The sequence below is a fragment of the Penicillium maclennaniae genome (genome assembly GCF_028827695.1).
Source record: "Penicillium maclennaniae strain IBT 15551 chromosome Unknown utg000006l:1.0-2513246.0:1.0-2515036.0, whole genome shotgun sequence".
In the NCBI taxonomy this organism is placed as follows: Eukaryota; Fungi; Ascomycota; class Eurotiomycetes; order Eurotiales; family Aspergillaceae; genus Penicillium; species Penicillium maclennaniae.
In genome coordinates, this window is record NW_026623218.1 from 1,639,727 (window position 1) to 1,666,300 (window position 26,574).

The window sequence follows — 26,574 nt, forward strand, 5'->3', positions numbered from 1 at the left end:
ATGACTTTTTATTTTTATCCCTCTCGGGCCGCGATAAGTGTACAAAGAACCGTCAACAGCCTGAGAGATGCGGCATGGATATGGAATGCGATTATGGAATCGTTTATCTTTTGCTGCCTCACTTCGCAAACCCCATATTCAGATCATCCGGGCCCACGCGGGAATGAGTATCCGCACTCCCCCACTTTCGAACGCCCGAGTGACTCCCTTCGTCATTGGACGTCGGGGAGCTATCCCGTATCCCATTTTCTATACGACTTGTCCGGAAGTGTCTGTCGGGCCCGATGGGTTTCGCTTAGCAAGTCAGTTGAGGGAGATCTGTGCTCGAACGCTGTCAAAAAGTCCCGAACATGACCGAGACGGAGCACCCACAGAAAGTCGCTTCACCCATCTTGAGAGAACCAACAATGACCATGGAAATTTATTGGTTGCTCGTACTCACCACTCATATGAAGGCTATGCGCTTATAGACGGCGAGTCCGAGTTCTCCACTGCAGCTTTTTAATGTACCTTGCAGTGAACCCGCCTCATTGTCCCGTAACTGGAAGCGGATGCTCACGTTGCGGAGCGCCACCAAAGAGGGACTGGTGCATTGGCGCATTCTGTTTTCCTGACACCCTTGATTATATACCGGATCCCCCCTGTAGATACCATGTTGTCACCGCCAGTTTGTTTCTATCGTTCGCGGGACGAGTAGCGAGGCCTCGACGAGGCGGTTAGCAGAGTAGCAGGTGATAAATGATCCTGGATCCTCGTGGACAATACAGGCAAGAACGTGCCACGTATTGTGTAATTCGGGCCGACGGGAATTGTAATAGAGTTCAGGGAAAAGAGGGTTGCTCGACGTGGTCGCTGAGATGAGAATCTTTCAACTCCATATGTGCGGGTGAAATCCTATGGGCGTACACCGGGACCAATCAGCATACAGTTTTCTCAAACTCAAGAAAGGGCAGTCTGTCGCGTCTCTGATGTACATGATACATGCATCGTATTCCACATTGATCGGGCGGTGAACGCTTGTTGGGCGGAAGTACTTGAGGTTCTTACAGTATGGAGTGGCAGTGCGCGTTCCCCTCACTAGAATGGGGCGAAGCAGGCTCAATCATTCGAAGTCCCGGAACATTGCAAGCTCGAGGTTAGATCGACGGTGGAAATTGGATGTGCTCACCGTGTCTTCTCTCCTTGATTTTTCATACTGTCATCGGCACTCGGGCACTCGAGCCCTCGTCTCGCCATCGTCTTGCCCTCAGGCTCCAACCATCCACCTAACTCTAGAGTTGGCCCCTGGCCGCGATCGCGATAGCGGATGTCCGAGCAAATGAAGATCATGAATATGAGCGTTGAAGCACAGGCTAAAATTTCATTTCCTGTGTTCCTCTTTTATTCACTCGAGTCGGCATAGCTAAAATACGCCTCCCCGACTGTGACGATCCCTGACTGCCGTAATTCTCCTTAGGGGTTTTCACCCAGGTGAAGCTAGTGCCCCAATCGGAGGAGTGGCTTCTTACCTGGCACTCGCAGGTATAAATCTTCACCTCTCCCCCACCCAACCAACTTACTGATTACCAACAGCGACATTTTTTCCCCTTCTTTCCCTCTATATACTACGCCTCTCCACCATTTCAGGCCGGCTTCCTGGTACCAGGCCTTGGTCCTGGTACATACTTCAAGTTACTCTATCGACTTGCAACTCCATACTGCCAACATGGACCAATTTACCAATTCTGGGTTTTCCCTTACCGAAGACGACGGCATGGAGTCCTCTTATCCCACGCAATCAACCGTGAGAGATGACTCTTGTTTTGCCATGGCACCCTTCGACGTGTATCGTGATGGATCAAGATATTCCGTGAGTTCAAACTTTTGGCTCACAGGGCAACCTATTTCGAGCTTTTCACCTTAGCCTTTGGGTACCACAGGTAGCTGACAAACTCTTTCTTCATAGGAGTCCCTCGAGTCCTCCGAACACGGCTATGATCCGAGCAACCATGCACCAACAGCCTCATCGGACACAAGCTACACGGCCATGCACCCACTTAGCTCCGTCCCTCTCCCTTATGATCGGTCACCACCGCCTGGTCCTGTCCCCTCTCAAGACAATGTGCTGCTTGGAATCACCGGCGGCGATCAGTCCGTATTTGAGGCCTTCGGGAATGAGATCATGAACGCAGAGCTGGGCGACCTAAATGTGGACCAATTTAATACCTCAACTTTCCATGAGCGAAATGCCCAGACAAGTGCTATGATTGGACTGAATAGCATTTCGGCAAATGTCCCACAGCCGGCAGGCGAGGAGCATGGCATAAGGCTGTCTCTCAGGGATACCAATGATGTCTACAGCAAGATTCTATCCCGCGAGAAGCTAAGTTCCCATGAGATCCAGCAGACCAAGGAAAGCCTGAATTTCCTGAGGGACCACTTGGATGCTTTGGCGAAACGTCAGAATACCCTGCCCCCGCCGCAGCCTCAAATCCCGCCATCGTCCACTGGCTCATTGGCCGCCGCCAGATACAAGTGTCTGGAATGTGATAAGTTTGAAACGGACTTGAGAGGAACCTTCACCCGCCATGTCAATGACCAGCATTACCCGAAATGCATGTTCATCTGTCCTCACTGCTGTGAGGTCCGGAAACCTAGAAAATATCAGCTCAGAGATCACATTGAACACAAACACAAGCGCGAAGTCACCGAGGAGGAGCTCAATGCCTGCAAAAGAGATTATGCCCCTCCTGCTCAATGCCCTCTCTGTTATGTCCTTATCAGTTCATGGAAAGGATTTGAAGAGTGCTACTTTGCGCACTGTTCAAACGCAGCAACGACATCTTGTCGCACGAGCATTGACCAAGCAACCACTGGAAGAGACGGTACACCCAGCATCGACCTGGCGCAGCTGGGCCCAAACCCTGCACCAGATCAAGCACCGAGTGGATCAAGATGTAGCTCTGGAGCTGGGGGCTATCCCATTTCCGTCTCGCGAGGGAACGACCCAGGTCCGTTCCTTCACCCGTCTAGAGGTAAGGCCTGCCCCAACCAAGGCAATGCATCCCAGACCCCAAGCAAACGACATTCCACCTCAGGTCATAGCCATCCTGCTCTTAACCGAGCAGGGCTGCCTGATCCCAGTGCACGGAACACGGGACCAAGGTCAACTGGGCCAAGACCCGCCTTGAGCTGCCGACGATGCTCACACAAATTCATCAACTGCCAAATGTGTCGCAATCGGAATGAATCGACTCCCTTCTGCCACAAATGCCCAGATTTCTCGAGGATTCTAGCCATATTTACGATGGCTAGAGCCCACCATGGACAAGATATGGGTGGCCCACCCCAGGGACAACGAATGTTCATCAACCCAGCTGAAACCCAGATCAACCAAGGGCGTCAGGCCAGAACAAGTTCTAACCAAGCAATGCAAGGGCAGTTCTTTTCTGGTACTCCACAATTCAGAAGCTCAGAATATGATCCCAATGGCAGCATAGGCCCGGGTTTTGATGGCCAACAGAGAACCTACCAGGCTATGCCCGTGTTGGACCTTGATCAGCCCGTCTTCAGCGTGTCTGAGATGGCATGGCCATCGTTGTTCAGTCTCAAGGGAAATTCGCTCCACGGTACATTGCTCGAAATGCTTCCAATGGTAGATCTGGATCCATTCAAAGAGTGGCTATGCAAGCCACTGCAAGGCCTGGGATCATTGGCTCTCAGTGGTAAGTCAATCTTCATTCACACAATCGGCAACATCATAGAACGCAGTACCTAACATTAACAGGTCTTGACTTCGTCACTCAGTTTGACCCGCCTTCAAGTAAAATTGCAATGGTGAACCCGGACTGCCAGTGCAAGTGTGCTTGTCGGGCCAAAGCCCGAGCTGAGCTGGCTTCGGGCCGCAAAGTCGAGATGAAATTCAAGCTGCGCCCCGTATATCGTGGTACCAGTCATCTCCGCAGCCGGGTTGAAATTGTGGTGAAGCTTTTGAAACTCCGCTCAACTGTTACTGAGTCAAAGGCCAAGAGAGAAGAGGCCAAGTCCGCGATCACGCATGCTCTCGAGCCAACCCTGATCGACCACACCGAGGAAATCCCCGAATATGTTTCGCATATCTCGGATGAGTCAGATGCCGAGTCTGTGTTCGATAAAGATGACGATGACACCGATGTACAGTCTAGGTCCTCCTCCTGTGCGGATCTCCAGACTCTTGTCCCCACCAAGTCGAGCTCTTCCACCTCCTCGGAGGATTCGTCTGATAAATCGTTGCTGTCCTGCAAGAATGTCGAAATTGAAGAAAACAATGATGATGATATCCTGATCGAATTCAACTTCGACCTGGGTGTGGCTATTTCCAAATTGGAGAAATGGACAGGCGGGTCGTCCATCAATATCTTCTCGGACATGTGCGTCTCGGACCCTGGTCGACTGTTCGAGTATCTCACTGCATATATTTTATACGTTATAATGTCTTTGGCCCATTCGCGAGACCATAGCAGTCTACGCCGCTTGGACAACTAGACGAAACTCTTTGCAGTTCAACATCATGAGCCACCCGCCCTTCATGATACCCCTTTGCTTGCTTTCCTACTTAGTTGTCTGCCTTTCATGTTTTTTGCTTCGCTCTCCGCACAGAATTTTTATAAAAATATCCTTCTCTTCTACCCTCCCCAGCCATGCCAACATGGCGGATAATTCGTCTTGGTGAGTGCGTTCCCTTGCCCTTTCTTTGGCCCTGCATACTCATGAATAACAAGACGAAAAGTGTACATTCTGGGCCATCTATATCAGTGTGTATAAATAGAGACTAGACATGGGGAGTCTCTTTCAGCTTGTCAATTGTTCAAACTTTCAGATTTTCTCATGGGTGGCCCCTGCATGATGTTATATTATTTACTGCATTTTCATGTATTTCAGTCGGAATTTTTTATTTATATTGCACCTTCATAGGTTCATCGAATTACGCCTTTTGAGGGCTGTATTTTTGACTCCATCCCTTCAGGAACAGTGATGAACGTGGGGAAATGGGGGCATGCCCAAGTAATATGACGTCATCAGTGCGGCTCAAACAGCCTTGGCACTTTGGCATCTCGATGGTTTCGTTAAGTGTCTAGTACAGCGTCATCTCAAACTGGCCACCGGCTGGAACTGAGTACGGAACCATCACAGCTGACCGAGATGAGTTTCTCAGACTCATGTGAATCCTAGATCATTATCAATCGAATGGAAAAAGAAGAAAATTCCCTACCCCGATGAATGATTTGAACTAGCATACCAGAAGCGTAATGTAGTATGGAATGCCATAGTAGGGGAAACGATCCTACTTCACCCAAGCACAAGCTACATCAGCAAATGACCCTGGGTGGAAGGAATAGAGAGCATCAAATCAGAAAAGAAAGGTCTGAGACTAGACGCTCATGAATCATAAATTACGCAACGAGATCATTGAGATTCTTCTCAACGGCTTTCATATCACCACCAACAACCTGACTGAACTTCTGCCCATCCTTGAAGAAGACATAAGTAGGCATCGCGTTGACATTGAGTTCTTGAGCAATTTCCGCCTGTTCATCGACGTCGACCTTGTAAAACTTGACTTGCGGGAAACTCTCGCTGAGCTTTTCGAAGATTGGAGCGACGGCTTTGCAGGGGCCGCACCAGGTTGCCCAGCAGTCTACAACAATGGGGTCTTTAGAGTCAAAAATCTTCTGCATGAAGTCCGACATGCTGTGTGACGCGTCAATTCCGTTGGTGCGGGGTAAGCGGGGATTATTGACCTTGTGATAGAGACGATAGACATGATTGTTTGAGTATCGCAAGCGAATGTTTTTGAAGGGCGAGGATTAGGAGTGATGGTGGAAATTAAAAGAGGATGATCGACCTTATAAGAGATCGGATTGTTCCGAAATTCAAGGTTTCATGTAGTAACATAAGGTGGTTCAGATTGAAAGAGGGGATATGGCATGATGTCTAGCCTGATCGGGACTGTTACGGTGCCGCTTTAGTGCCATTTAAAGGTTGGGAGATCATCAACTTGAGACGACACTGTGGGAAGAGTGATTTTATTCAAATCTGTTAGAGATTGTTCAAATGAACCATGGCTTCTTTCTGTCGTGACGGTTGGCAAAAATCGCTCGTGGTTGAAGTCTAGGTCGAGGCACACTTGGCCAGGCCCAGCAAAGGGAGCACAAGAAAAAAGTCTTGAATCAAGGCCAGGGCTTTTCTGTATCATCAGCTATTGAACGAACCTCAATTTAGCCAAGTACCTACTACTTCAAGTCTCACAGAGGACGCAACTAAGGTAGTCCCACAAAGCACAATGAAGCTCACTCTACCCGACCATGGTTATCCAAATGAATGTAGACACATCAATGAAGTGATGTGCGTCGCGACTGTCAATGAGGAAATTAACCTGCACAAAGTTGAGCTGAATTTTTTACATTGCTAATTTCGCTCGCCTTGTCTGGAGACGATGAGCGTGTCCTCGACGATCGACCAGCCGTTCTTGCAAATGAACACCTATGTAGTGGTCGCCGAGGGGCCCTTCAAAGGGCATTTGGAGTTCATGAATCATGACTATTCTAGAGTAGTATATCAGTAAAGATATCTAGAATACGAAGATGTGGTTTCTGTTGCAGCGCATAACGGAGTTACGGGGTTATGTCCGGTCGGTTTTTGGAACGCTTCTCCTCCGGTCCAGCATTCCGAACGTGATGAGAAAATTTATACTGATGAGTAGGAAACAAGAGGGTCTTCATATTGAAAAGTGATAATCCAATCTCTCTTCGAGAGTGTCTTTGTGATTTTGGTCCAATGAGTGTTCGGCGCCAGAACGCAAACTTAGCGTCTATAGCAAGATTGGTCCCGGTAGTTCTCTGAGACTCCATAACCTTATGTTGAGACAATGTTCACACTGGATTTATAAGCCGGGGTTAATGGAGTTATGTCCAAGACAGTTCAAGATCAACAAGGAGGGCGCTAATGCGAAGTCGTTTATAAAGGGCCATCTCATAGCCGCATACCAGTTTGTAGCACCACTGAAGCGCAAGAAATCTCAATCTCACGATCGATGCTATAGTATGGAGGGTACAGTCATTATTACCGGAGCTAATGGCTCATTGGCCCTTGGTTTTGTGGATTCATTCCTCGCCCGCTATCCTCAACATACATTGATCGCGACTGTGCGTAATCCGTCTCCAAAAGACGACCCCAACACAGCCAAGCTCATGCAATTAATTTCGAAACACTCAACCTCCAAAGTCATCATCGAAGCACTTGATCTTGGGAGCCTTGCTGGTGTACGGTCTTTCGCAGACAAGCTCAATGCTAAGGTATCCTTGAGAGAGCTCCCACACATCTCGGCCATCGTTTGCAACGCGGCCACACTATCACCCGAGGCCGGACAAAAGTACACATCAGATGGTTATGAAGCAACATTTCAAGTCAGCCATCTGTCTCATTACCTCATGGTATTGAAGCTGCTTGGAAGCATGGACTTTGCGGTTGGACGTATTGTCATGCTTGGCTCTATTGCACACTATCCGGAGAAGCCAAACCATCTGTCTTCGCTTAGACCCGGCTTTCCCAAAAATATCGAAGATCTCATCAAGCCAGCTCCGGATGCTTTGTCACTGGTCCACGATAAAGGATTCCAGAGATACGGCACCGCAAAGCTCGCAAACGTGACATTTGCGGAAGATCTAAATGAACGACTTCGCATGGTATAAGAGAGCTCATCAAAAAAAATCATCTATATACTAATGACGGTAACTCAGGATCCTAAGCTATCAAAGATGACCGCCCTGGCGATGGATCCTGGAGGTCTCCCTGCGTCGAGAGCTCAAGCGATCCAAAAATCGTCCACTCGAAAGCTTTTTGCCGTAATCAACATTCTCATGCCGATTCTGAAACACCTGACCTCCATGTTCCGCACAACGGAAGATGCAGGCCGAGATCTCGTCGCTGTCAGCATGGATCCGGCTTTTCAAGGAAAAGGGGGCTATTACGTTGGCCAAAATCAGGATGCTCCTGCGGCTATCAGTAAGGATAAAAAGGAGCAGGAGAGGTTGTGGGCAGCATGTTGGAGATGGGCTGGTCTCAAAGCCGAGGAGACAGTGCTTCAGAATGCCACTCTTTGATGCCGCATATCTAGTTGTTCGACCACTCTACGCCAGGTATCAGGATTGTTGATCTTAAACGCGCAATCTGTTCCCATATAGCTGTCGCTTGAATAATGCCTTTTCAAATGAAGTTCCGCTTTCGGAAAAGCAATACTAATAAATGAAGTACTATGAAGAAAGGTGTCCCTTTATCAAAAGTAGATCTCTTTACCTGCCCATTCAGGTAGAGTACTTGTATACAAGATAAGAATCGCCGGGAGTGGTCTAGAAAACTTAATCTCTGGCTTCGATCACGTACGGGAGCTTTCATATTTGCTCACACTAAGACCAGTCCCCTTTCAGAAAATAGCGGCGAGCCTGGGGCCCGTGTAGAGTCTGCGTAGGGTCGTCGACGGAGCTTGATTGGTCGGCGAGGTGGATGACGCGACTTGCACTAGATCTCGTGGAACTTGATACCAACCAAAGATCAAAAGCAAAAATGCAGATACGACGACTGCCTAGCCCGATCGAGATGGGTGTAGCGGGCTATACGCAGCTTTTGGGTGGGGACTCGGCTGCTGTGGTCGTAAAGAGCTGAGATGGCGCTTCCAACCCCAGAAATGTGCTATCCCGTGTGCGTGGGCTTGGGTGGCCAAAGAAGGCAAAGTGAGATCCCAAAAGGTTCGGAAACTTCCTAGCAAGGTCCGCCCCGCGTGTCAGTTGAAGTTGAGTGGATCACTTTTCTGGGCCTCGTGGGTCCTTCAACTTTAAGAATCATCAGCGTAACTTCAGTGCTGCCTCGTCTGATCGGGACCAGACCAGTGTTCGAGCTCTGTACTACTGATCGTGACACATAAATCCGATCACATCAAATTAATGAATTGAATTCCAGGTAGATTTGCAAAACGGGAACAATATTTGAAGGCGTTCGGCTAAAAAAGCAGTGGTGTCTCGAACCCCCCATTTGCGATTATACTCTAATATCACGACATCGCGCCAAGGATTGCGTGTTCACCAATATCAAGAAGCTCAAAGACAATTTCTATATTATGCCCATGTGGCCGTCATGACTTTTTTTTCTTATTACAGTGCGATCTTGAGTTTTTTTTTCTGGTCTCCTTGTTTCTCTTTCCAAGTCTGCCTTCACATTTAGTCACATTCAAAGTTTCCTTTTCTCCGAAATTGGCGAGAAGCTGAGCTAGCTTCGACTATGACTGGGAAAACATCCACCAAGATTGGCCATGCTCTGGCGGCCGCTCTGAGGATTGACCTGGGATCGGAAATATACTCTGCATCCGGCAATGGTCGTCATGGCTACATTGAGCCCGATCCGACGACCGGAGAATGGATCAAGGCACACACCCCAACAACGAGACAAGTTGGGCGCTACTTTTATAACATCTTCCCTTTTCTTCACTGGATCGGGTACTATAACTTGCAATGGTTCATTGGTGATCTGATTGCAGGTAAGCAGAGAGATGGAGATTTTTAGAAGACCCGCATTAAAAGGCGTGTACTGACTGTTCTAGGTGTGACTGTCGGCGCTGTTGTGATTCCCCAGGGCATGGCCTACGCCGAGTTAGCCAATTTGCCCGCCGAGTATGGACTCTACTCCTCGTTCATGGGTGTCCTAATCTACTGGTTCTTTGCAACTTCCAAAGATATCACGATCGGAGTAAGTGGATCATACCCCTGTCGATCTCCCGACAGCACACTCACATCTATCAGCCCGTCGCCGTCATGTCCACTCTCGTCGGTACGATCATTATCAAAACTCAAAAGGAACACCCCGGTCTCTCAGCCCCCGACATTGCTTCCGCGCTCGCAATCATATGTGGCGCCATCGTGGCCGCACTTGGATTTCTCCGTCTTGGATTCATCGTCGACTTCATTCCCTTGCCCGCGATTATGGCATTTATGACTGGGTCTGCGATCAATATCGTCGCTGGTCAAGTTCCAACTCTCCTTGGTGAAACTGCAAAATTCTCAACACGTGGAGCCACCTACGAGGTGATCATCAATACACTGAAATATCTGCCCACGGCCCAAATGGATGCTGCCATGGGCATGACTGCCCTCGGCCTACTTTATGCGATTCGCTGGGGGTGCAATTACGCGGCGAAAAAAATACCCTGCAAGAGCCAAGACATTCTTCTTTATCTCAACTCTCCGAACTGCCTTTGTGATCCTCTTCTATGTCATGATCAGCGCTGCTGTCAACCTCCACCGTCGCCATCATCCCGCCTTTAAGATCCTCGGAACCGTGCCCAGAGGCTTTAAGCACGCGCACGTCCCCAGGCTCGACAAGGAGATCATTAGTTCCTTCGCTAGCGAGCTTCCCGCCGCTGTCATCGTTCTCTTGATCGAGCATATCGCCATTTCCAAGTCATTTGGCCGAGTCAACAACTACACAATCGACCCATCTCAAGAGTTCATTGCTATTGGCATCACGAACCTCCTGGGACCTTTCTTGGGAGCATATCCTGCTACTGGGTCTTTCTCTCGCACTGCGATCAAATCCAAATCGGGTGTCCGTACTCCTCTTGCCGGTGTCATCACTGCGATCGTGGTTCTTCTGGCGATCTATGCCCTCCCAGCCGTCTTCTTTTACATTCCAAAGTCATCACTATCGGCTGTAATCATCCACGCCGTCGGCGACCTCGTCACTCCACCAAACACGACTTACCAGTTCTGGCGCGTGTCTCCGATCGATGCCATCATCTTCCTGATGGGCGTGATCGTCATCATCTTTTCCACCATCGAGATCGGGATCTACTGCACCATCTGCGTCTCGGTCGCAGTCCTCCTCTTTCGACTCGCTAAAGCCCGAGGCCAATTCCTTGGTGCTGCTAGAATACACTCCGTCGTCGGCGACCATGTCTTTGACGATTCAGCCACTATCACAAACGCCAAACTTGAAAGCGACCGAACAGTCTATCTCCCCATTTCGCGAGAAGACGGCCACAACCCTGAAGTCAAGATCGAACAGCCATCCCCGGGCATCTTCATCTTCCGCCTTTCAGAGGGCCTGAACTACCCCAACGCAAACCACTACACAGACTACCTCGTCAAGCATATCTTCGAAACAACCCGTCCCTCAGACGAGAAACCAAACACTAGCATCGGCGATCGACCCTGGAATGACCCGGGCCCGAAAGCCAAGGACGAAGCCGCGATCCTCGCCCGCCCAACTCTCCGAGCCGTCATCCTGGACTTTTCATCCGTCAACAACGTCGACGTCACCTGCGTCCAGACCCTCATCGACGTGCGCAACCAACTGGACCGCTACGCCGCACCTCACCGCGTACAATGGCACTTCGCGCACATCCACAACCGCTGGACCAAGCGCGCACTCGCAGCCGCTGGCTTCGGATACCCCACACCCGAATATCTCGCAACAACACACAAGTGGAAGCCCATCTTCAGTGTCGCAGCCCTCCACGATGACCCCTTCACAGTCGCGAACAAAAGGAGGTCAGAAGAGCTGGCCCGAGATGTCGAGACAGGGTTCCAGAAAGAAGCTGCTGCACAGTCCACGGAGAGCGAGATTGAGCCTGCAGATGAACTGTCTTCGGAAATACGCCGGGCCAGTGCTGGTTCTAGGTCGGATACGAAGAAGGCTATTGTGGAAGGTGTTAATCGGCCTTTCTTCCATGTTGATTTGACGACTGCGCTTCATAGTGCGATGGCGGGGTCGGGGGAGTATTAGTCTTGACGTGGGGAGTTTTACTTGTCTATTTGATACCATATACGAATGCTGACTAAAGGGGGAATTCGGCATTTAATGATAGAATTGTTCGTAATTGACTATACCAAACATTCGTCACCGGTCATTCTCTTATCGTACAATATGGACATACATGGATATACAGCGAAGTTGGTGGTACAAGGAGGATGTTCATGATCCTCGACAGGGAGAAAAAAAATAATATGTCTCTCGATCATACTGAATGATTGATCAGGACGCTGAACCTGCAGGTCACAGATCAGTGGAACTAGGTGACGATCAACATAACCTAGTGAAGAGTCGGTGTTGCAGCACCCCCACAGCCACGCGCCCTCCTCCTCTCTAGTAACGCGCTGTTGTGCAAATTGAGAGTGGAGAGCGTGGAGACTGTTTGGTTGAATCGTTCTCCCACCGTCGTCTCGCTTGTTGGAATCCTCTTCGCGCGATTGACGGCATGTGGTCGACTCCGCGCCAGAGTGGAAGGCGTACAATTGTCCATATTCATATCGGAGAATCGGGTCATGGGCTTAGGCCTTGTCGGCTTCATGTTAGGCCTGGGACCCTGTGACACGTGTCTAGGCCCACGGCGGGGTTCTGTTTGTTGCACCGAGAGAGCGGCATTGAAGATGTCTCGAATGTTCGGGGTGTGGGCATTCGGAGTGCCGGGAGCGCTTTCCAAGGCTTCTTGGAACATATCCGGTGGCGTCTGCGCGCCTGGAGTCAATCGGGATCCACAGTCATTGGTGGCTACTCCAGGCGTACAAGCCTGACTGGGGGGGCTTGCTATCGGAGCTTTGGCGAATCCAAGGTGGGCGAGGAATTCCTTGATGTTCAATCTTTCTTCGGGACGGACAGCTAAAAGGCCGGTGATCAAATTCTTGGCTTCTTCGGAAATGGGATCCCAATCGGGCGATGCGAATTCGTACTCTCCTCGAAGGACCTTCCGAGCCATAGTCTGGAAGTCCTCGTCGAAGAAAGGAGGGAAACCGCCTAACATGGTATAAAGAAGGCAGCCGAGAGCCCACATGTCCACGCCGGTCGTGTACTTTTGTTCGCTGCATAGTTCGGGGGCAGCGTAGCCCATCGTGCCACAGGGCGTCATGGTCGGGACTCCACATATCATCTTTGATAAACCGAAATCGGCGAGCTTGACCACACCAATATTTCCCTCCTCATCATCACCTTCGCTACCGACCCGTGGGTAGAATAGGATATTCTCAGGCTTAATATCTCTGTAACGCATGATAGTTAGCTTTCCCGTATGTTGAATTCCTCAACCAGGACTGGTCCTACCGATGAACGATGCCCATGGTCTCGTGCAAATAATCCACCGCCTTGCCAACTTGCTTGATGACATGTCGGCTTAGATTCTCGTCTAGAGAAGTAAGTTGCGTAATTTGATCATAGAGCTCGCCTCCCGGGCAGAGCTCCAGAACCATATAGCTGAATTGGCGTGTTTCGGAAGCGTCGATCAGGTTGACCACATTTTCATGCTTGAGTTTCCGAGCAATCTCGACCTCTTTAAGCAATTTTTGTTTCTGCGACCGGGTCAGATAACGAACGTTTCATAAAGCATCAATTTAACTCACTTGCTTCTCGTTCATTTCATACTTCTTCATCACCTTGACCGCGACTTCATTGAACTCGGACTGGGTATCGCTCGCACGATAGACCGTGCTAAACGCACCATCACCAATTTTTTCAATCAAGCGCCAGCGCTCAAGACCAGGATAATTCGGCATATTTCTCGCAACACTCTGAGCCTTGGAGCCTCCTAGAGAAGACCGCGAGCTATCATTCTCACGTGACTCTATCGCTCTGGCGCGAATACGCTCTATCACACTTCCACCAGCGGACGAGCCGGACATTGTACCGGCTGTCCTTGTTTGAGTAGTAGTTGTAGTAGACATGAATGGTAAACCAGATAAAATTTTTCCTAGACGAGTAACTCGGGAAGAAGGGGCAGAAATAGTTTATTTAAATTGTCTGCCTATAACGAGGTGACGGCTTGGCATATGACGTAGCCGCGTACTAGTTGGAGCGTTCGCAAGCAGGTTAGCCGCGTCATGTACAACTGTAATTGTATTCTTAGGGTAACTAATGCGCGGGAAAGGCTATGATTGTGGGGTTGAATCCAAAGAAAGGGGCCGTTTGCCACTCGCTAGGTACCATTTTTAAAAAGACCCTACCGTTTGCATGTTCAAGAATTAGACATTTATCAGAGTCGGCCAGTCATTCAGCCACTCACCGGGGCCAATGGTAGACAGAGCTTATATCTCGCACGATACATTGACTCATTGGCGTCATTTGGAAGATGCGAGGCAGTGGCGACCTTTTAAATTGAATCATCTCGGAAGCAGGGGATAAGATGTTGATGCCAACTCGGATTGTGATTGGCTGGTCCCCCAGACCGATGCGAGGCCGAACGATCTAGTACCTGTCATTGGTGGAGTGTTTGCCGCAACACTAGTTCGTGATGAAATGATCGTCGACCAGGCGAGTCAGCTGACCCCTTCATCATAGGTACGCCTGGGATTTCTTATTTCAAGGTCCATCCTTGCACTTAGTCTAATGAAAAATTGATATGACATGCCCAGGAACGGTTACTCCACTCGAGTCCTCCAATGAACTATAATTTCTATGGGCAGTGACGATGAACACTGCCCCGCTTTCAACAACTCTCACGACAATGACTTCACTACGGGCGTAAGATAGCCCGATGGGTAGAGGTTCGACTGATCCCAGTACATCTGATACACGCCCGACACGTTGGTTTCCTTGAGGCGGAAGGAGTCGCTCAGGGTTCCACCAGCCTCTTCCCACATGAGATAGGTCCCATAGAAGAGGAAACTCTCGGTTGTCGCAGCAGCCGGGGTACTAATTCCATTACCGGTAAATCCAACCTCCGTGATCGCATTAGCAGTGGGCTGGATATAAAAAAGGGTGTCTGCGTCCAAGGTGACACCAGAAGTGGTGGCGGTGGTGAGCTCGGTGTTACTGATGGTAACTATCGAGAGTTAGTACAGCGATCCGAGCAAACACCATCATTTACATATGATGCCATTATGCCCGGGAGCTGATTTAAGGCTCTGTCCGACCCACGCTTAGGGCACAAGGTCTTTACATGTGACATCTGTGGTGACACTTCCGTAGGTCCACAGGACGAGTCGCCAGCATATGCGAGGCCTAGGATGAAGTTAGATGTTTGCTTCACGCATGAAAGCTCTGAAATACCGACCGTCAGAGTAGAATATTTTAATATACGACGAAGCGGCTCCGTATGCGATCAGACTGAAAGAGCCTGTCGGGTTACGCTTCTCCAGAGCTTCACCCGCGGGCGCAGCCAGGGAGGTAGAGGCCAGAGCGAAAAAGGTGACAAAAGTATTAAACTTCATTTTTTCTTTTTGTGATCCAACTCTAGGGTCCTGATTATGATAATTCTGACCCTTGCGCAGCTTTTATACTTCTAGCGAAGGTCGGCTAAGCGGTCCTTATTGTCGGCGATATGATGGGGCTACTGTCCGGTGACGCGGCCGAAGGGACTTTAAATTAGTGCGTTGCGCCCCCAGTTGGCCAACACCAGTAGAACATCTTGAAGAAATACTATTCATTGTTTCACAATCCCTGCATGAGAAATATGTGCCTTTTGACTTCTTTGTTTGCCCATGTTCAACCGCACTGAATACTTTAACTTCTTGGGGGTTTGGAGCCCACGATCGATCAATTAATGACACTTCTAGATTAAGGAATAATCCCCCTCAAGGTGAAAACGGATTCAAAAGATCCTACAAGAATAGTAAAGTCCTAACAGCTGAGGGCAACGAGGAGCATCCGACAATTGGCTACTGGAAAAAAATAAGCCAACTTGCAAGCCCAAAACGACCTAGTGTACAAGCCTAAAATCTTGGCCCGACGGGTGTCAGCCGAAATGTGGACCACTTAATGCTGACGCGATCCTTAAGTGGCCCTCACCTGAAGACACGTCCCATCTGTATGACGAAGTCTCCAATTGGGGTGCCACTGATGAGACTTTCCAATGGTCGAGACCTGTGAGCCAAGAGTCGGAGGCTTGGGGCGGGGCATTTGTAAGTGCTTAGTGAGCTGACTTTTTCCTCTTTGTTCAGGCTACTTTAGTAGCGTTAGACACGTTCTTGGGGCTACAAGATGACGAGTCATTGATCATTTGATCTGATAATGCCTTGGCGAAGCGTAAGCTATGTTGCCTGGGCTGACCGAAACGTAGCTCGGTAGTTTTGGAATTTGCACCGTCTGGTGAATGCGCAGTCCTCGGAATGGGGATTGGACAGCAGCATATCATTGGAAAATGAAATTTATATTCACGTCCAACCCTTTTCTGAATGCTAGCCAAATAATAGCTAATAGCGCTCCAACAGCCACAGCCGACGCGTTTCCTCCGGGATCTCCCTCAAACGCACGATTTCGGCACGCTTCACAGTAACATAATTCTTCACAAGCTCAGTCCCCAGAAGATCTTTCAAAGTATTCGAGGAAGACGCCTCAAGGTGATCTAGACTTTCCTCCAAAGACTTAGGAATCATCGTCGTGATACCGAGATCAACCCGCTGGAAATGACTCAAGGTCGCTGCGTCCACGGTACATTCCTTCACCCTTAAATCTAAATTCGCATCTAGCCCTATCTTGCCGGCTGCGAGAAGAGCGGCCATAGCCAAGTACATGTTCGCCGACCCATCTAAAGACTTGAACTCCCAGTGACCGGGTCCGATTTTTCGAACGGGCGCTTCGCGGTTCTGGAAGCCCCAAGCGACCCATTCGGAGCCGGCCCAGATGCCGGAACGCACTCGCTCATAGCTTGCTTCCGAGGAGAGAGTAAAGGCAGTGATGGATGGGAAGTAATCGAGAATACCAGCGAGAAATGCGTCTTCAAGGGTAGGTGGGTTGATGGAGATATGGGCGTGTGCCGCACTGCCGGCTTCACCGGGAATAGGGCACGGATACAGCGTCGCGCGAAGGCCGTGCTGTTCTGCGACGGCGGTGATCACTTGTCGAGCGGCTATCAGTGAATCTACAGCAGCAAGAGGGGTATCGGGAGGAAGAACGAATTCGAATTGACCGGGCGCAGACTCGGCGTGGAATTGTTGTAGTTTGATGCCCATGGAAGCTAGCGTGCGAGTGATTTCTTCGAGGAGGGGAACGAGCTGTCGCGTCTCAGAGGTCATTTGCGACCAGGAGTGAATGGTTGTGGCCGGGCTATACTCAGTGATGTGGCCTGTGTTTTGATCTCTAATTGCCTTCATGAAGACTACTTCGATTTCGAAGCCAAACTGCAATTGGATCTTGTGTTCGGTGTGGATATTGTCCGCGATGCTCTGGAGAGTACTTCTTGGACAACCCTCAAATGTCAGACCCTCTTCTGATCGCCAGAATGTCATGACGGATGCACTTGGTGCGGTTGTTGATGGTAGTCCTCCGTTGCGATATAGACTGTTCAAGTCTGGCTCCAAGTAAAATTGACCTGTAGTGGATCCTCGCGAAAGAACGGTGTCATCATGTAACATGCAACAGGCCGCTTGGGAGATCCCTACGCGGCGTTCTTTGCGAGCAATGCGAGCGAATTCCTCCACTGGAAACATACGCACACGAGTTGTCGCAGTATAGTCGAGCCACTGCATCCAGACACTTTCAATACCCGGATTTTTCAGAAAAAAGGCATTCAAGGGGTCGGAAGAAAGCGACGGTTGGACCTTGGTCACCGTAGCGCCATGCACAAAATCCGGCTCCAAGCCTAACTTGTAAAGTCGATTCGAGTTGTGAAAAAGAATGTCTGCTGCTACCACCTTCGCCTGTAAGGCACTATAGTCACCATGCTGAACATATTCAACAAGGACCTAGAGAAAGGATGAGCATTGATTTACTTTGGGTAAGTGGCAGTCCTAACCTTCTCAAGAGCTTGTCGAAATTGCTTGTTCGCCAACCAGTAAGTTTCGGGGTGATAATGGCCATCCGTACTCCACAGCAGTCGGTTGGTGGGTGTGATCTCGAGGCTCTCCCGCAGAATCTTCTCCTGGGCCTCGCGGCTGACCATAGGAAACACTTCACCGAGATCAAGGTAGACGTTCGGGTACACACAAGCCAGATATCCCGCCTCGCGCGTAAAGGGATAAGCAGAATGCAGCAGCACGATATCTGCATTCTCGTACTGTTCGATCAAAGGCTGCAAGTAGGCCGGGTTAGCTTTGACAAGACTGATATCATTGTCTCCCAAGCCCGTGTGAAATTGCATAGGTTTCACAACACCAGCCCTCTTTTTGAATGAAATAGCCTTGAGAGTCTGCTGAACCAACCAGTCATTCAGCGGCTTTTCTTCAACGCGGTAGCCAGACCTTCGAGTGCCCGAATCAAGCACCCGATGCAACGAAGCGGTCAACAAATCCTCGTCGCCCGAGAAGGGATCAACATCTAGACCAGTACGATAACAAACTACGGATTTGAAACCGACCACGGCTGGGTCGTCCATGGCGCGATCGATGGCACCCAGAAACTGCTGACGGAATTTGCTCCACACCGTTTCGCCTTCCTTACGCTCAGTGCTCATCAGATCCCCAATGACGGTGGCCGCAATCGCCTCAATGCGAACGATGCGCTTCGTCGCAGAGACGGTGAACTGGTCATGCCAGTCGTAGGACTCGACATCCTCGTCGCTGAGCAGGTCGTCCAGGAGCAGAGCCTGCGTGCCTTCCAGGCTGCGGCGGATCAAGGCGTCGTAGTCATTTTCGACCCAGTGACTGTGTGCTGCGAGTACATCATCCCAAGTTGCACAAGGCGTGCCGTAAAGCCCTGCGAGCTGGTTGGTGGCGCGGAGAAGTGGCAGGGTCGTGCGGGCATTTTCCAGCGCGCGACCGTGGGCTTCGGATGTGATGGATTCAAGCGGGTAGCTATCGTAGTCGGAAGCCACATCACGACTCAGCAAATTGTGTGCATGGTTGTCGATGATAGGGTGCGTCTGCACCAGATGGCGGAGAGATTCGAGGGAGGCCATGGGCGGCATTGGTGGTGCGGAGAAGAGGGAAGAAAGATACGACGGCAACTGTTTACATCTTTGGGACTGGCGAGCGGTCGGGATCCATGCAATCATTGTTGGACTAACAGCTAGCTACCTACTGGGGCATGCATCGAATGTACAGGTCAGAGGTATCGTATGGAAATCGCACACACGCTATTCCCATGTCACTCGTTAACTACACTCCACGCGGTCAACTCCACAAGCGGAAACGCTGCACATCAGCTTACTAGCGTCATCTTCTTGACACGTTAGCAGTTAGGCCCGCGTCTGCTCGGCGAGTTTTCCTTGACTGATCGTGAAGATCTCTCGCGGTGCTGAAATTGGTTTGCGTCTCTCACGATTAAATGAGAATGGGTGGTCAGTCCGGCAAATGGGGGGTCGAGCCATGAAGACCACACAACATTGTGGCACCGAAACTTCCGGCATGGACCCGCAAGTATCGCTTTGGCGCTCAGTATTACGTCCTCTGTAACAGGACGCAAAGTTAGGATTCTTGATCAACTATTACACCCCCGTCGGCGCGCACATCAGGGATCTCCCACAGATCAACCTACTCGGTTAATCTTCGAGCTGATTGAATATCATTCGAAGGGTTCTAAATCTGTTCAGAGATCCCCACACGAATAGATTCATGCCGGTTCTCCACTTGTTGAGTCCGTTCCGCTAGACTGAGATTGACCTTGGTCCTGCACCTCAGCCTCTATCCATTGGTCCAAGATCTTCTTGACCTCTTTGAAAGAAACCGGCTTCGTCATGAACCGATCTATGCCCGAGTTCATGGCCTCTGACTCGTCATGAGAACTACTCAGTCCGGTCAGGGCGATGATTTTCGATGGTTTCATATTGTTGAGACGCGATTTCTCAAAGGCGCGAATGCTGCGTGCGGCCTCGAAGCCGTCCATTATCGGCATGGAAATATCTAATGCCTGTTATTGAATGACACAATAGAACAGAAGTCAATGAGTTGATGTCTTACCCATGAAGATGAAGTCGAAGCCCTGCTGATCTTGTTTCACGGCAGAAACTGCGAGACTGCCGTTTTCCGCTGTATCCACGGTACCAAGGTCAAATTTCTTCAAGAATGCGAGCATCAGGTTCAGGTTGATCTTATTGTCTTCGACGACCAAGATGCGGGCTTTTCGAGGCTCCTCAGAACAATCGGTATCGGTAGTCTCCGTGTTGGGAGTCGACGATGGATGTGAATCTTCACTGGGCGTTGCTGAGCTGGACTGTAACTCCGACTCTTGCGATTCATTACCAGAGGACGAATCCTCATCCAGATCCAATTTCGCAAGTGGCTCTGCTAAAGATAGGGTCTCGATCGTCTCGTGTTTCGTATCCTTGTCGAGGCACCTCTGGATGAACCGGGCTAGCTTGTGAGGACCACATGGAGGATTGATGATGTCAACAATCTTGGACCCAGTAGGCCATTGGAGGGAAATGGAATTGCGACCGATATAGTTGCTGCTTAACATTAAGAAGGCCGCGTTCTTTCCGGTGAAGCAGCACTCCATCTCGCTTTGGGACGGCACTTTGTCACTCAGGATGAGGTCAATGGATTCCTGTGAAGATGGCGAGACCAAGATGAGACCGTACCAGTCGGTCAGATAGCGGGACAAGTTCGCCCAGGATTGGTGGTTCGGGGCATCCTCTGGCTCCACATTCATAATAGCGACGCGTTTTCCACCGTGTGCTTCTCGTAAATGGTGGAGTTCACTTTTCACTGGCCATCTTTCGCATGCAGATGGAGACATAGGTTCAGATTGACTTTCGATATCCTCGGGCTCCGATCGAGCGAGTGGAAGGGTGACTTTCACGGATGTTCCTTTTCCGGGGCGGCTATTGACGTTGATAGAGCCACTCATAGTTTTAACAAGACTGCGAACGATGGAGAGGCCGAGACCTGATCCGGTCGCCAAGCTATCTTCTTGCGCAAAAGGGACGAAGAGTTTCGATTTCAAAAAGTCCTCAGATATGCCCTTTCCAGTGTCACTCACAGTTAATGTCACCATATGTTCCTTGTAGCCGGGACGCGAGAAGCAATTCTCCGATGCCTCCTTTGCCTCGAGTTGTAGATGAACCTGGCCTGCCTCGGTGTACTTGATCGCATTACTGAAAATATTCATGATGATTCGTCGAAGGGCTCCAGGTGGCACGTGATAAGTCCAATCATTAGGTGCAATATCGATGAGCACGTCAACATTGGGGCGCGGAATGTTAGTGTCGAGTGTACCTTCATTGGCTTTCGTGGCAGCTGCCAGTAGAGCGGATGAATCGGTCGAGTTTTGACTGTGGAAATGACCCAGAGAAACACCTTCTACCACCTCTTCGGCCAAAAGAGAGATATCGGTAGCGACGTGAGCGTCGAGGTGCGCTGCAGATCGATGCCTATTTTTCAATTCCAGTGGTGAAACTTTTCGTCGCTCCAAATGCTGGAACTTCTTTTCCAGAGAGATGATTTTGCTGAAGTCTAAGACTTGATTCATTGTATCGAGAAGAGTTCGGCCACAAGCATTGATGGTATCCATGAGTGAACACTGGTAGGCGTTCAAATTCGTACCCTGGAGAATTTCGGACGCTGCCATAATTCCGTGAAGAGGGCTACGCAATTCATGCCTGTGACATGTTGTCAGTAAATCTTGTTAAGCGTATTGCCTGCACGAAGCGACTTACGATATGCTACTGAGGAAGTCGGCCTTCTGGCGGTCGGAAATGAGCGACTCGACACGATTACACTCGGCCATAATCGATGAGCCAAAGCCCGATAGCGAACTCAGCTCAACTGCTGGATCGAAGACCTTGCTTTCGATGTTGTTCCAGCAAAAGCAACCACCAAACCACTGCGAATTGGCCGCATTCCAAAGCGGTACAAAAAGCACCTGGGTCGCCCCAGGGAAATACCGGTTGAGCATTGCCGTCTCTCTGAGTTTCCACTTTTTCGGGGCTTTCGAGCCCATCTGAGCCCTTGATCGGGGGCGGCCTTCACGCGAGGGAGAAGAATCTTCACTGTCTGAGCTGGACTGTTGGCCATCGCGATGTAAGGACCATATTTTGCCTTGTTGATATGTGTTGAGTAGGCGATGAAGGAAGTCCTCATCGAGCTTCGCGACAGGGCGGGACACGGCGGAGTCACCGTCTGGACCGAAGGGACTGTCAGGTATTGAAATTGCTAAGAGAGAAGCCGCTTTGCCGATATCCTGGGAGCTGGAAACATCACTGTCGCTCCAGCGGTCGAGCATAGCATCACAACTAGCTTCCAAAAATGCCACACCACTATCACTCTCAAGTTCGAGACTCTCTCGAATCAAATTTGCTGCTCGTCGGAAAGTCCACGAGTTCGACTGCTTATTCTCGACAGGCTGGCTAAGGCTCGAAGATTGGCCTGAAACAGAGCCATCGAAGCTAGATGACATGAACTGATCGTTTTTGTCTGATGCCAAACTGGGGGAGCGCGCACTGCCACTTGAGCACGAGCGTCGAGAGCTCGTACTGCGGGTTTTCTGTCGGCTGGCTGAGGACCGACGAGAACTTGATTTTCCGCTTGACGCATGACTGTACCGTCGTTGAGCCAAATCACTGACTGGACTTGAAATGGTTGACGTGGCATTGTTGAATGTAGAGCCACCATCCACGAAATAATTCAAGCCACGAGACAGGCGAGCTGCGCGTCGGCCTTCGGAGGCCTGTCGGCTTATTTTCAAGAAATCCACAACAAGCGACCCCATGTGACCCATTATCGCCCTTTCGCTTTTCGTGAACTCGGCGTGAGGCTTAGAATCGAGGACGAAGAGACAGCCGACATTGATATTGCTTTCCGTGGTAAGAGGTGTTCCGGCATAGAATCGAAAATTGGGGTTCTTCTGTACGATTGAAAGGGTTTGGTATCGTTCATCCTGGCTCAAGTCGGATGATACTAGGAAGTTATATTCATCTCTGGCTAGGTCGGATGATGGAAGAGCGACGGTATCCTGTTTGTGATATGAGCATTGCACTGCCAACGTTCCATCTCAACAGCGCGGATAAATCAGAAATCTGATCTTGGAACCTACCTGGCACATATCCCAGTCGCTCAAGTCAAGGGTTGAGCATTTTGGCTGATCGATGTCATCCTCAGTTGACTTGCCGGATTGTGCTATGATGAATTGCGAGTCGCGATCTGAAACACTGGGAAGGCATAGTCAGAGATACCTCCCCGATGGGGAGCTCATCTGTTTCTCACCTTATGAATGCGCGATCGACGTCTAAGCGCAAAGCGGCCAACTGTGCCAGGGATGTCAAGGCGTCGTTGTATTCGCCGAGCACCAGTGACCCGGGTAGGGGTTTCGCAGTAGCCGCAGCTTCTTCTTGCGGTAATAAAGGCGTAGGTGATGGCTGTGGTGACGCAGATGGTGAGCGGACTGATGCGGAAGCCGAATCAGTGAATTGCGGATGGCCTAAAGAGGAGCCTCCTTCGCTGCCGGGTGTGGGGTATTCGTCGATCGCAGCGAGACGCTCCGGTCGAAAGTAGCGGTACACTTCACGCGCTCGGCGACCAGCGCCGTGATCGTCATCTTTTGCCGGGGTTTGAGGGTCCTGGGTAGGATCCTGGGCCGCTGACGCCTCCATCGTTTGTTGAGGTTGTAGGCAAGTGAATTTCCCTTCTCAGGACCTATTCAGGTTCAGTCGTCGCCACGTAAACAGTATGTTCACAAATAAGGTGTATTAAAGGCGTCTCGTCGATCCTCAAGGGAAAAGCGCCTTGCCGGAATGACAAAACCACATGCAGTTCGGGTAAGTGTGGAAGAGGGAACATGAAATTAAAATGAATAGGCGAGGCGACTTCCGATCGGATTACGATTCAAGCATCGTGGTACTAGCGAGTGCGGATGCCTTTTCCCGATCCTTTCACGAGTAATGTCATAGGTCTGCATATTGGGGCTTCATCTAGTGGAGAAACGGCGCAGCCTAGCCCGATTGGTGGAAGACGAAGCGACACATTTCACTGCTCATGAGAGACGACTGGCGAAATGCGTCCAGGCTAGGGTTGGCGAACGGCCCGAGGAGGTGGATTCGCGCGATGGTTCCAACGCCCCTCGTGGAGACATCTTTCAGGGCAGACCGTAGCGGGTATGGATATGCACTGCGTCGTCGAGCCACTAAACTAGGCTAGGAATAGCGTTCCGCATCCATGATACCAATCAGAGCTGTCGGCTCAAGAATCCGCCAATTATATTGCTCTTGATGATCAACGGCGGGTCCCATCCCGGAATGGCTAAATGTCGGAGATGGTTTTCCAGCGCCCTTTGCGCATCCGAGATGTGGCTAGAAACCGCGTCGGGCTCTCGAAACATCTTGAAGAGCAGTGTAGCCAGAGCTTCGCGTGTCTTGAAGCCTCTTTTGGCGTAGAGGCATAATATTGAAACATGTTCAATCCGGTCGCGATCGAAATGGTCTCGATCATGCATTCCTCACACGGGATACCGAGGTGATCCGATCACATTGCGGGACTATGTTCTGTCTCCATTTAATGAAGTACCCTGTTTCCAACGCTTTGGTACAGGGTTAGAACCTGTTTAAATATCCCTTGTCGAAAGTTAGTCGTAAGAGAACCAGCGCTTGGTATCAGAGACACCCAGTCACGAATCATAGGAGTTATCTTCTTAGCTCATAAGGGGAAGGTGTGAGGCACTGTAAAAGGTTCCGTCGAGTCATTTCATCAGTCCGGGAAGCTTCGTTCTTATACGCTCTTTTAAGGCATAGGGGCCCAAGGGAGAAGAAGTTCAGTTCGTATATTTTGTTCTAGACGTGGCGCCACCGCTATCCACCTCTACCAGAAACTGCCGCGGTCTCCAAGTTGCACCAGCCCCTCCTCCAGCTGCGCATTCCAGCTTCCCTGCATTGCTTTCTTCAGCGTTGGCGTCCGGTCTCCATCTTGACTTTTTAATCACCCTAAAATCGTTTCGACATTCGCAACATGTCGGACTTCTCGTGCACATCAGTGATGGGAGTGAACTTTGAACTGACTGCAAGGTAGGTTCCCCCACATCATTCAATCTGCGGTGACAAGCGACTCAAATTTGACCTTTTGACAGGTACTCAGAACCACAGCCGGTGGAGCTAGATGCCTTTGGGCTCATGTGGTACGCTTTGGAGTTCTCAGGCGGCAATTCAAGAGAGATTAAGCACTGACCTTTTCGGTCAGCTCCGCAAAAGACGGTATTTTGCACCAGCTAGTCGCCATCAAAAAACTCACAAAGCCATTTGGTTCCGCTATGCTGGCGAAGCAAGCTCTTCGTGAAGTCAAACTTTCAAGACATTTACGACATGAAAATGTCTGGTCTTTCCTTCGATCAATGCGCTTTCGAAGCTATGAACATCACTGACATGATGCCAGATTATCGGTCTTGTGGACGTATTTATATCACCCAAGGAAGACCTGTATGCTGGGCCTAGGCCAAGTTTCAATGTTTGATCACTGACCCTTTCAGATACATTGTCACGGACCTTATGTGGACCAACCTTCAAAGACTCATTGAGAAAGGCCCCCTTGACAATGATTTCTCCAAATATTTTCTCTATCAGATACTGGTAGGGTGCAACAGTCACTTCACCTGGATACAGAAACTAACAATTCTGAAAGCGAGGATTAAAATACGTTCATTCGGCGGGCATCATTCACCGTGATCTCAAGCCGAGCAGTATACTCATCGATGAAAATTGCGACCTGCGAATCAGCAACTTTAGTCACGCTCGACTGCGGGATCATCAGATGACAGGCTATGTCTCCACAAGATATTATCGCGCTCCAGAAATTATGCTCACATGGCAGGAATACACGGAGAAGGTAGATATTTGGAGCACGGGCTGCATATTTGCAGAAATGCTACGAGGCGCCCCTTTATTTCCGGCTACCAGCCATGCCGATCAGTTTACGTTATTCGTAAATCTCTTGGGTAACCCTGAAGAGCGCATCGTGGACACGATCAAAAACAGACACGTAAGTTTGCCTTGATTGGAGCTGCCTTGTGAAATAGATGGGCTAATTCACCAATAGACAAGGTTGTTTGTTCAGTCTCTGCCCAAGTGCAAATGTGAACCTTTCGTTGATATTTTCCCGGACCTCAACCAAGATGGTATGTGTCTTTTACCACTTCTTAGCTGATGACGGCCGGTTTCTGACACCCGCAGCAATGGAACTTCTCGAAGAAATGCTGTATTTCGATGTGGAAAAGAGGACCAACGCGCGGGACGCGCTGTCTCATCCATATCTGGCAACTTACCACGATCCTGAAGACGAGCCAGTAGTCAAGATACCATTTGACTGGAGTTTTGATAACGCCGAGGTAACGATTGAAACCTGGAAAGCCGCAATGTAAGCTCACTTGCTTTTGATATGCTACTTGCAATTCTAATTGAAAGCCTAGATACAAGGAAGTTGTTCTCTTCCGTCAGCAGGCTCTCCGATCTCGACGCTCGGTCAACTTTCGCAGTGCGATCATCCAGGCATCCAAGGACCACGTGGTGAGCGCAATCACCCCAGTGACAACAGACACGGAGTCGGATGAGATTTCACTTCTCGGGGACGGGAAATTTGATGATGTACTATCTTCCTTTTGTAATGATTTTAATTCATGACTGTTGTCCCTTTCTCAGTCAGGCGCCTGATGTTGTGAAATCTAGTGAGATGCACTCAGATGAGCGGATGAGTATTCACAGTACCACAGCTTCAAATCGCTGTACTATTC

At 49.9% G+C, this 26,574-nt stretch overlaps 10 protein-coding genes across 10 annotated transcripts; 4 read left to right on the forward strand and 6 right to left on the reverse strand.

Annotated features, from left to right (window-relative positions):
• Positions 1-1,705: 1,705 nt before the first annotated feature.
• On the forward strand, positions 1,706-4,503 carry N7477_006872 (uncharacterized protein; the record flags this gene model as incomplete). Its single annotated transcript, XM_056968535.1, has 3 exons — positions 1,706-1,849; positions 1,946-3,704; positions 3,767-4,503. The coding sequence occupies 3 exons, from the start codon at positions 1,706-1,708 to the stop codon at positions 4,501-4,503; spliced, it is 2,640 nt and encodes an 879-aa protein (XP_056821331.1).
• A 908-nt stretch (positions 4,504-5,411) lies between these two features.
• On the reverse strand, positions 5,412-5,708 carry N7477_006873 (thioredoxin family protein; the record flags this gene model as incomplete). Its single annotated transcript, XM_056968536.1, has 1 exon — positions 5,412-5,708. One exon carries the CDS (start codon positions 5,706-5,708, stop codon positions 5,412-5,414), a length of 297 nt encoding a protein of 98 aa, XP_056821332.1.
• A 1,353-nt stretch (positions 5,709-7,061) lies between these two features.
• N7477_006874 (uncharacterized protein) lies at positions 7,062-8,120 on the forward strand (the record flags this gene model as incomplete). The annotated part of the gene is made up of 2 exons (XM_056968537.1): positions 7,062-7,703; positions 7,758-8,120. 2 exons carry the CDS (start codon positions 7,062-7,064, stop codon positions 8,118-8,120), a joined length of 1,005 nt encoding a protein of 334 aa, XP_056821333.1.
• A 1,171-nt stretch (positions 8,121-9,291) lies between these two features.
• On the forward strand, positions 9,292-11,790 carry N7477_006875 (SLC26/SulP family anion transporter; the record flags this gene model as incomplete). Its single annotated transcript, XM_056968538.1, has 4 exons — positions 9,292-9,547; positions 9,611-9,756; positions 9,810-10,186; positions 10,221-11,790. 4 exons carry the CDS (start codon positions 9,292-9,294, stop codon positions 11,788-11,790), a joined length of 2,349 nt encoding a protein of 782 aa, XP_056821334.1.
• A 307-nt stretch (positions 11,791-12,097) lies between these two features.
• Positions 12,098-13,676, reverse strand: N7477_006876 (Calcium/calmodulin-dependent/calcium-dependent protein kinase; the record flags this gene model as incomplete). Its single annotated transcript, XM_056968539.1, has 3 exons — positions 12,098-13,040; positions 13,102-13,346; positions 13,398-13,676. 3 exons carry the CDS (start codon positions 13,674-13,676, stop codon positions 12,098-12,100), a joined length of 1,467 nt encoding a protein of 488 aa, XP_056821335.1.
• Positions 13,677-14,489: 813 nt separating this feature from the next.
• On the reverse strand, positions 14,490-15,203 carry N7477_006877 (uncharacterized protein; the record flags this gene model as incomplete). The annotated part of the gene is made up of 3 exons (XM_056968540.1): positions 14,490-14,815; positions 14,933-14,994; positions 15,043-15,203. 3 exons carry the CDS (start codon positions 15,201-15,203, stop codon positions 14,490-14,492), a joined length of 549 nt encoding a protein of 182 aa, XP_056821336.1.
• A 981-nt stretch (positions 15,204-16,184) lies between these two features.
• Positions 16,185-17,459, reverse strand: N7477_006878 (uncharacterized protein; the record flags this gene model as incomplete). The annotated part of the gene is made up of 1 exon (XM_056968541.1): positions 16,185-17,459. The coding sequence occupies one exon, from the start codon at positions 17,457-17,459 to the stop codon at positions 16,185-16,187; it is 1,275 nt and encodes a 424-aa protein (XP_056821337.1).
• Positions 17,460-17,698: 239 nt separating this feature from the next.
• Positions 17,699-18,922, reverse strand: N7477_006879 (uncharacterized protein; the record flags this gene model as incomplete). Its single annotated transcript, XM_056968542.1, has 1 exon — positions 17,699-18,922. One exon carries the CDS (start codon positions 18,920-18,922, stop codon positions 17,699-17,701), a length of 1,224 nt encoding a protein of 407 aa, XP_056821338.1.
• A 557-nt stretch (positions 18,923-19,479) lies between these two features.
• N7477_006880 (GAF domain-containing hybrid sensor histidine kinase/response regulator) lies at positions 19,480-23,455 on the reverse strand (the record flags this gene model as incomplete). Its single annotated transcript, XM_056968543.1, has 5 exons — positions 19,480-19,769; positions 19,827-21,466; positions 21,524-22,818; positions 22,900-23,014; positions 23,070-23,455. The coding sequence occupies 5 exons, from the start codon at positions 23,453-23,455 to the stop codon at positions 19,480-19,482; spliced, it is 3,726 nt and encodes a 1,241-aa protein (XP_056821339.1).
• Positions 23,456-24,803: 1,348 nt separating this feature from the next.
• N7477_006881 (mitogen-activated protein kinase Hog1) lies at positions 24,804-26,464 on the forward strand (the record flags this gene model as incomplete). Its single annotated transcript, XM_056968544.1, has 9 exons — positions 24,804-24,859; positions 24,922-24,969; positions 25,032-25,161; positions 25,224-25,267; positions 25,318-25,417; positions 25,470-25,826; positions 25,884-25,962; positions 26,018-26,201; positions 26,254-26,464. 9 exons carry the CDS (start codon positions 24,804-24,806, stop codon positions 26,462-26,464), a joined length of 1,209 nt encoding a protein of 402 aa, XP_056821340.1.
• Between the last annotated feature and the right edge of the window lie 110 nt (positions 26,465-26,574).